Source organism: Orycteropus afer, unplaced genomic scaffold (assembly GCF_000298275.1).
Source record: "Orycteropus afer afer isolate SDZICR_OR568_19922 unplaced genomic scaffold, OryAfe1.0 scaffold00075, whole genome shotgun sequence".
NCBI lineage: Eukaryota > Metazoa > Chordata > Mammalia > Tubulidentata > Orycteropodidae > Orycteropus > Orycteropus afer.
The window spans coordinates 11,713,269-11,722,982 of NW_006921662.1; the positions used below are offsets into that span (position 1 = coordinate 11,713,269).

Sequence of the window (9,714 nt, forward strand, 5' to 3'; positions counted from 1 at the left end):
TAGCACTGAAATCCCACATCCCTTCAGTCCTGGGAAAATTGGGATCATTGGTCACCCTAACTAGATCTCATACATGGGCAAACCAGGAAAAGGAATTAAGGGGTTCTTTTTAAGGGGTCTTTTTTTTTTTTTTTTTTTTTAAGGGGTATTTTAACTGCCTTCATCTATCATTCATCTCCTCCCCTTTGTTCTCTCATCCTTCCTACTCCTATGTCCTTTTCAGGTCTCTCTGGGAACCCTGCGGATCTGGAGAAACGAAGGCAAGTGTTTGGACAGAATTTGATTCCCCCAAAAAAGTCCAAGACCTTCTTAGAATTAGTGTGGGAAGCCCTTCAAGATGTCACACTTATCATCCTGGAGATCGCAGCTGTCATCTCCCTGGTCCTGTCCTTCTACCGCCCCCCTGGTGGAGAAAACGAACGTGAGTGTCTTGAACAACTCAGCATGACTGTATTGGTGGTGGTGGACAAGTTTTACCTTAAACCTTATTTCCCATTTTCCAGGGTAAGTTCACCAAAGGAAGCCAACTGGTAACTGTCAATCTATTCTTTCCTCTGCTTCTCCCACCAAATTATTAGCCACAACATTCAGAAGTTATTCACCCTCAACCCAACCCACAAAGCCCTGCTGCTCAAAGTGCCCCCAACCAATTGTCTGACATTGTGGGAAATAACAATGGGCACTGGACCACGTTGGGAATCATGTTCTTTACATATGACTGGACTATAATTTGCATTGACATGTTTTGTTCTATTTAGCCATTTGCTCCTCAGGGGATGGTTTCATTACTACCCCAATTTCTGAATGTTAACAAAAGCCCCTGGGTAACCTTTTATTTCTATCCCCTCCCTGGGATAGAGTGTGGTGAAAGCGCAAGCACCCCAGAAGATGAAGGGGAGGCAGAAGCCGGCTGGATCGAGGGGGCGGCCATCCTGTTCTCAGTGCTCATCGTGGTACTGGTGACTGCCTTCAATGACTGGAGCAAAGAGAAGCAATTCCGGGGGCTGCAGAGCCGCATTGAACAGGAGCAAAAGTTCTCCATCATCCGAAATGGCCAGATCATCCAGCTTCCTGTGGCTGAGATCGTGGTGGGTGATATCGCCCAAATCAAGTATGGTGAGAACGCCGTGTTTCTTGTATCCATGCCATCCTCCTTATTTTGGGAGTAGGTCCTTGGAAAGGAGCTCTGGTGGTGCATTGGTTAAAAAACACCAGGCTGCTGACTGAAAAGTTGATGATTCCAAGCTACCAGCTTCTCTATAGGAGAAAGAGGTGGCAGTCTGCTTCTATAAAGATTTATGGCCTTAGAAACCCAGTGTGGCAATTCTGCTCCGTCCTACAGGGTCACTGTGAGTCAGAATCAACTCGATCACAGTGAATTTGGTTTTTGTTTGGCCCTTGGGCATGCGGCCTAGCAATTGGTGAGGACCCAAAAAAGATAAACCCCAGATTGTGTCAGCTTCATAGTTAGTGTTAAGGAGATTGTGGGAAGTAACTCTAAGAAATAAAAACGCTCCCAGAAGATTGTCAAACTTGTACCCTGTGTGCCTCAGGGTTAGAAGTATATAATATTCAGGTCATGGGAAGGTGTTTGGGGATTAATAATAGTTTTAATTTATAATACCTGGAAAGGCATCTAATTCCAGGTGGTACAAAGGTACCATTGTTTTTAAAGGCTCTCCAGATACTCCCTGGGCCATTGTACTACAAGTAGGACCCAGGGAAGCAGCCCTTAGATGGGTTGAAGTAGTTGGATGGTCCCTACTCCCCTCCAGGCCCTTACTCACCTTTCCTTTGCCCCTCCCCTCTGTACACTAGGTGATCTGCTGCCTGCAGATGGGATCCTGATCCAAGGGAATGATCTGAAGATCGACGAGAGCTCTCTGACTGGGGAGTCAGACCATGTCAAGAAGTCCTTGGACAAAGACCCCATGCTGCTCTCAGGTACAGCCACTGGTTTGCCAAGTTCCCATTCTACCTTCCCCCTTGACAGTCAAGCCACAGATACCTGGTCCAGACCCTCCCCTCCCCTGTGGCCCTATCCTGTCTCCTTCCTCTGCATTCAACTTGGGTAAAAGCATATTGGTGAGCTGAGTACAAGTATAACAGGCAACTTAAACGAGACTTTCTGTGAAGAAGATGCTGCAGGGACCTCAGAGGGGCGCTGGTGGGGGGAGCCCTTACCTTGAAGCAGTTAGACGCATTTTTCTTGTCAACCCCCAGCTTGCTTGATCTGTTTTAAATAGGTCCAGCTCTTTACCTTTTCCTTCCATCTGCTGAGTAAATCATTATCCATTGGGAGGAGGGAAGAAGAACTGATTTTTTTCTAAGTTTGGGTTTCCTACTGATTCGTGGCGAGGTGTAACAAACAATGCTCTCTTTCATCTTCTCCCTTTCTGTGCAGGAACCCATGTCATGGAAGGTTCTGGCCGAATGGTAGTGACTGCTGTTGGCATCAACTCCCAGACCGGAATCATCTTTACCCTCTTGGGGGCCAGTGAGGGAGATGGGGAGGAGAAGAAGAAGAAAGGTAAGGGGCATTCAAAATGAGAATCTCTTGCCTCTGATGCCCGTGGACAAACTAGGAAGTGAGGAAGCAGATCTGGATGAAATACCTGGTTGGAAGAATCTGCTGGAATGAAGGAAGCAGATATCCAAACCCCTTGCCAAGATAAAAAATGTGAACTTTGGCTTCCCGGGGTGCTCTGATGAAAACCAGATCCTGGCTCTAGACTCCCAAATGAAGTTGCCTTTGAACCTCAATTCCTGTGTCAGTTGGTGGGTTGTAAGGGAATGAGTTATAAAGCCTGCCCAAAATGAGTTGGCTGGGTGCTCTGGCCACAAATGCCCTCCATGTACTCCTCCTTCTGTCACTTCCTTCCTCAAACATGGGGCATCAAGTGAACTTCCAAGGCCAAGGGAAGAGTGGCCAGGAGAAAAAACTGGCTATCTGCTGAAACCGTGGGCTGTCAGTGGAAGAGAGACTTGAGCTAGGAGAATGGGAACAAAGAGGTAATGTCTACCTTGAAGTTAGTCCTGTCTTTGCCATTCATTTGTTCCTAAAGGTAGGAAACACAGGGCAAAGGAGAAAAAGATATAAAACCAAAGCTACTCCTTACCATAAGCAGCCCTTCTTCCTCTTTGGGAGACAAGGATTTCCACTGCTTGACTGGAGGATCATCTTGGCTACGACCAGGATTAGTAAGGGCAGTTTATGAAAAGGAAACAAAGCACAAGCTCTCGAAAATGAGACTAAATCTATTGTGGCTCCCTGCAGATGAGAAGGATGCTAGTGTGCGTGTGCTGTTGAACTGACCCGGAGATGCTTTTTAGGGCCCTTGCCCTCTGCAGAAACAGTTGAAACATTTCCCTCCCTGCCCCTCTACCCCAGTTTTCCAAGTGATGGATCTCAGCTGGGAGCCACCCCACCAGCAGCAACAGTGCTCTGTGGAAAATGGCCAGGTGTGGGTGTACCCACCTGTGCACACACCTGCATGGATGGGCGTTTCTGTCACATAGCCCCGAATTCATGAGTGCCTCTAGTAAGGTTGCGTGTGTCAGGACAAGGCATGAGCTTCCTCTCCATTTCCCTTCCCTGCAGCCCAGCCTCTTTGCTGCTGCCCTTCTGGGCTCTGAAAAGGACCAACAAATTGGATATCTAATCTCTTAAGAGTCACTTTGGGTCTCCACCCCACATTTTTCTTTCTGTTCAAACAGGTAAAAAACAAGGAGTCCCTGAAAATCGCAACAAAGGTAACCTCTCCACCCACTCCTTTGCCATCTCTACCTGCCCACCTTCAGCCAGACCTCTCCAGGCCATCCGCCTTCTCCCTTTTCCTCTCCATAAGTCTGTTATCTGCTGCTGTGGCCCAGACGCCTCATCCTGAGGACGGTGCAGAGATTTTGGGGTGATCTCTATGTCCCAATCCCAATTTAAGATGGGACGACAGCACCCTCTGCTGTTGGCTCATGGAACCTCATGTCAGCGACTTCTTTTGGAGTGTATGTAGGATCAATCTGCTTTTTCCAGAGTGCTGAATTCTGTACTTCATTGCCCTAGGCTGAGTTTCAACACCAGTGGTCCAGAACCTGAGCCCATCAGTTTCTGGGTTGGAAGACCTCAGGTCTTTGTGGTGGTGGCAGCTGGGGTGGGTAGTCCCTGCACCCTCCTCTTGCTGGCTTCCTCATCGGTGTCCTCTTCTGATCTGGTTTCTTTCTCTGCTAGTCTTCTCAGAGGTGCTTGGAGAGAGCCCTTCCTCTGTCCTTCTCTCCCTACCTCTTTCTTTGTTCTCTCCACAGTCTGTTTTCTTCCTCCCGGTCTGATGTGTGTTTCTTTTTTGGTGGCTGTGTTTACATCCCGTCTCTGTCTTGTTTGTGAGTCTGATAGCAGTGAGAGTCTCTCAGGAAGGACATCCTAAGCAGAGGGGCTGAGCTCTGCAGGGATGAAGTTGGAGGGGTGCTGGGAACCAGGAAGAACTGTTCTCTTGAGATAATTCCTAGAATTTTTTTTTTCCTTTCTGACCTGCATCATGGTTCCACATCAGAGAACCAGGGCTAAACAGAAATTATTCTTTAGTTTCAGGTCTCTAACTCTTCTTAATAAAAACAAAAAAAAAGATTTATCTGTCTTTATCCCTGCTTTCTCTTATTCCAGGGGGCACCTCACACTAGCTTCTTCCCTCTCCTTCAAAATGCCTAGCCCCAGTTCCCACCTGGTGCCTCCCTACCTTCGCTGGACAGGGGAGAAGGGGATTACCTTTCCCTATCTGTTACTTGATGTAAGAAGTAGCTGGAAATACCCTGTGTCTGGGGAGGGTCTGTGTTTCTTACCTGCCAATCTTTATATGGAAAGAGATAAACCTTTTAACAAAGCAAACTAGGACCTTTATACCCTCAAAAAACATCTGCCAACCTTCCCCCTCAGCCCCTTTCTGCAGTGAAGCGTCACTATTTTTAAGCACTGAATTCCAGGAAGGGTGGTTGTTGGTAATACTGTTTAGTGGCATGACTAATCTCGTTGCTGGAATAAAACTGGTGTGGTGCTCTGAGGTGGTGCCAGGAAGCTGCCACTAAAGAGGAAATCCATACCCTAAAAGCACCCATTTCTCTCCAGTGTCAGGATGTCACTCCAAAGGCCCTAATAGAAGGTTGCAGGCAAATCTCATGTCCGGCATGGGGTGGGGATGGTCAGAACTCATGTCAGGGCCCAAGGTGTGTTCCAAGAAGAAGACAGAGGGATTTTTGGTTTCCACCTGCCTGGTACCCATTGCTTCCACCCTCCCTGCTCACCTGTTCTGTCTGTGTGTACACCCCAGCAAAGACCCAGGATGGAGTGGCCCTGGAGATCCAACCACTCAACAGCCAGGATGGGATTGACAGTGAGGAAAAAGAGAAGAAGGCGGCAAAGATGCCCAAAAAGGAGAAGTCGGTGCTGCAGGGCAAGCTGACGCGCCTGGCTGTCCAGATTGGGAAGGCTGGTGAGTAGGAGAGGTTCTTCATTGTCAAAGTCATCATCATCATTGTTGTTGAAGTGTTCTCAGTGGTATTCCTGATCCTTGCCACTTTGATTCCCTTCTTTCTACACCAATCAGGACTGCCAGGGCAAAGAAACTAGAACTTCGGGGTGGCTAATGGGCTCTAGGTAGCAGTGTCTTTCTCTACATCACCCTCTGGCCACTTCCAAGGCTTTTCATCTATTCTCTTTAAGGTTGCAGTCCTTTCCAGAGAGAAATGTTGCTGGAAATGTTACCTGTCTGTAGGGACTCCAGGCCCTGAGGTCTTTTTCATTCAAACAAATGAGAAGCAAAGAGCTTATATCATAACCGGGGACGTTTACATTAGCCAGAAGGAGGACTTTATTAACTACCTACCTGTCTCATGTACTGGCTTATGAATTCCTTAAGGATAGAGAAGCCTGAAATTTGCTGGAGGCAGTCACCTAGCATAGTACTAGCATCTTGCCAAGCACAGAGCAGTAAATTCAAAATAACCAAAACAAAAACAAACTCACTGCCGTGGAGTTGGATCTGACGCATAGCGACCCTACCTTGGGTTTCCGAGGCAGTATCACTGCAGAATTAGATTGCCCAGTCTTCCTTCCGAGGAGTGGCTGGTGGGTTTGAACTGCTAGCCTTCTGGTTAGCAGTCAAATGCCTTAGGCACTATGACTGCAGGAAAAAGGAAAACAGTGGTTTGAGATGTCTCTTCCAGAGGAGAGATCACTAAATATGTATAGCATGAGGAAGTGACTTCTCTAGCTCTACGTTCCCCTCTCTCCCATCACCCTCTTCTAATGGAACAGGGGCAGGAGGGAACACAAGGAAGATTGCTCCTTCAGTGAGCCCACTGTTCTTGCCTTCCATGTTGGAGACCTAGGTTCTGTTCCCCCAGTCGATGCACCTTATGTGCAGCACCCACCATTAGTGGAGGCTTACATGTTGCTATGATGCTGAACAGGTTTCAGCAGAGCTTCCAGACTAAGACAGACTAGGAAGAAAGGCCTGGCAATCTAATTCTGAAAATCAGCCAGTGAAAACCCTATGGATCACAACAATCCAATCTACAGCCAATCGTTGGGAACAGTGTAGGATTGGGCAGCATTTGCCCTGTTGTAGATGGGGCCACCAAGAGTCGGGCTGATTGGACACCAGCTAACAATTATTTTCTGACTCACCCCTCTGTTTACCAGAATTATTGTAATCTAACTCAGTGCTTCTCGGTGTGTACAGGTCACCTAGGGGTCTTGTTAAAGTGCTGATTCAGATTCAGGCAGTCTGGGGTAGAGCCTGAGATTCTGCATTTCTAACAGGGCCTCTAACCCAAAAAAAAAAAAAAAACCAAACTCTTTGCCGTCGAATTGACTCGATTCATAGTGACCCTTCCTTGGGTTTCTGAGGCAGTATCTCTGTGGAAGTAGATTGCCCACTCTTCCTTCTGCAGAGTGGCTGGTGGGTTTGAACTGCCAGCCTTCTGGTTAGTGGTCAAATGCCTTAGGCACTATGCCACCAGAAATATTAATACTATTGGTCTGCTGACCACATGTTGAGTAGCAAGGGGTCTGTGTTGTGCCCACTGTGGTAGCCACTAGCCACATGTTGTTGTTGGGTGCCGTTGAATTGTCTCCAACTCATAGCAACCTCCTGTAGAGCAAAACGAAACACTGCCCAGTCCTGTGCAAGACCCACAATCCTTGCTATAAGCTTGCAGCCACTTTGTCAATCCATCTCATTGAGGGCCTTCCCCTTTTTCATTGTCCTTCCACTTTACCAAGCATGATATCCTTCTCCAGGGAATGGTCCCTTCTTACAACATGACCAAACTAGGTGAGATGAAGTTTGGCTATTTTCGCTTCCAAGGAGCATTCTGGCTGCACTTCTTCCAGGACAGATTTGTTAGTTCTTTCAGCAGTCCATGATACTTTCAGCATTCTTCACCAACACCACACCTCAAAAGGATCGACTCTTCTTCAGTCTTCCTTTTTCATTGTGCAGCTCTCACATGCATATGAGGTGATTGAAAATATCATGACTTGTCTCAAGCACACCTTAGTCTTCAAGGAAGCATCTTTGCTCTTCAGCACTTGAAAGAGGCTCTTTGCAGCAGATTTGCCCGATGCTATATGACGTCTGATACCTTGACTACTGCTTCCATTGGTGTTATTGTAGAACCAAGTGATATTAAGTCTTTGACAACTTCATTCTTTTCTCCATTTATCATGATGCTGCTTATTGGTCCCATTGTGAGGATTTTTGTTTTCTTTATATTGAGGTGTAATCTGTTCTGCAGACTGTAGTCTTCAATCTTCATCAGCAAGTGTTTCAAGTCATCCTCACTTTCAGCAAGCAAAGTTGTGTCATCTGCATAGCATAAGTTAATGAGTCTTCTTCCAATCCTGATGCCATGTTCTTCTTCATATAGTGTAGCTTCTTGGATTTGTTCAGTGTACAGATTGAATAAGTATGGTGAAAGGACACAACCCTGACACACTCCCTTCTTGATTTTAAACCATGCAGTGTCCCCTTGTTCTGTTTGAATGACAGCCTCCTGGTCTATGTACAGGTTCCTCATGAGCATAATTAAGTGTTCTGGAATTCTCATTCTTCTCAATGTTATCCATAATTTGTTATGATCCACACATTGAATGCTTTTACATAGTCAATAAAATACAAGTAAATGTCTTTCTGGTATTCTTTGCTTTGAGCCAAGATCCGTCTGACATCAGCAATGTCCCTTGTTCCATGTCCTATTCTGAATCCAGCTTGCATTTCTGGAAGTTCTCTGTCAATATACTGCTGTAACCGTTTTTGAATTCAGTAAGATTTTACTTGCATGAGATATTGATGTTGTTGTTGTTGTTGTTATGTGCCATCGAGTCGGCCCCGACTCACAGCGACCCCTCCTTGGGTTTCTGAGGCAGTATCACTACGGAAATAGGATTGCCCAACCTTCCTTCCGAGGAGTAGCTGGTGGGTTTGAACCGCCAGCCTTCTGGTTAGCAGTATTAATGATAGTGTTTGATAATATCCACATTCTGTGGGATCACCTTTCTTTGGAATGAGTACAAATATGGATCTTTTCCAGTCAGTTGGCCAGATAGTTGTCTTCCAAATCTCCTGGCATAGCCAAGTGAGTGCCTCTAGTACAGCATCCATTCATTGAAACATCTCAATGGATATCCCGTCAATTCCCGGAGCCTTGTTTTTCACCACTTCCCTTAGTGCAGCTTTGACTTCTTCCTTCAGTAACATTGGTTCTTAATTGTATGCCACCTCCTGAAATAGATGAACATTAACCAGTTCTTTTGGTACAGTGACTCTGTGTATTCCTTCCATGTTCTTTTGATGCTTCCTGCATCATTCAATATCTTGCCCATAGAATCTTTCAATATTGCAACTCAAGGCTTAAATTTCCTCTTCAATTCTTTCAGCTTGAGAAATGCCAAGTGTGTTCTTCCCTTTTGGCTTTTCAACTCTGTGTCTTTGTACATTTCATTATAATAATTGACTTTGTCTTCTTTAACTGCTCTTTGAAATCTTCTGTTCAGCTCTTTTATCTTGTCATTTCTTCCATTTGCTTTAGCTACTCTCCATTCCAGGGCAAGTTTCAAGTCTCTTCTGATATCCATTTTGGTCTTTTCTTCCTTTCCTGTCTTTTTAATGACCTTTTTGCTTTCTTCATGGATGATGTTCTTGATGTCATCCCACAGTTCCTCTGGTTTTTGGTCATTGGTAATAAATGCATCAAATCTATTCTTTAAATGGTCTCTAAATTCAGGAGGGATATAATCAAGATCATATTTTGGCTCTCGTGTTTTAATTGTCTTCAACTTCAACTTCAACTTGCAAATGAGCAGTTGATGGTCTGTTCCACAATTAGCTCCTGCCCTGTTTTAGCTGAAGATATTGAGCTTCTCCATCGCCTCTTCTACAGATGTAGTCAGTCTGATTCCTGTGTATTGGCAAAGTCCACATATATAGCTGCCGTCTGGTTGTTGAAAAAAGGTATTTGCAATGAATAAGTTGTTGGTCTTGCAAAATTCTATCATGTAATCTCTAGCATTATTTCTTTCTCGAAGGCCAAAGTTTCCAACTACCAGTGATTCTTCTTTGTTTCCAGTTTTTTCATTCCAGTCAACAGTGATAATCAGCACATCTTGATTGCATGTTTGGTCAATTTCAGGTTGCAGAAGTTGTTAAAAATCTTCAATTTCCTCAT

At 45.5% G+C, this 9,714-nt stretch overlaps 1 protein-coding gene across 1 annotated transcript in view; it reads left to right on the forward strand.

Annotated features, from left to right (window-relative positions):
* ATP2B4 (ATPase plasma membrane Ca2+ transporting 4) overlaps nucleotides 1–9,714 on the forward strand; it is a 76,811-nt gene that overhangs the window by 14,327 nt on the left and 52,770 nt on the right. The window contains exons 2-7 of the mRNA XM_007941164.1: nucleotides 224–421; nucleotides 859–1,116; nucleotides 1,819–1,944; nucleotides 2,405–2,530; nucleotides 3,718–3,753; nucleotides 5,316–5,477. Coding sequence (XP_007939355.1) covers nucleotides 224–421; nucleotides 859–1,116; nucleotides 1,819–1,944; nucleotides 2,405–2,530; nucleotides 3,718–3,753; nucleotides 5,316–5,477 — 906 coding nt within the window. The remainder of the gene's footprint in view (nucleotides 1–223; nucleotides 422–858; nucleotides 1,117–1,818; nucleotides 1,945–2,404; nucleotides 2,531–3,717; nucleotides 3,754–5,315; nucleotides 5,478–9,714) is intronic.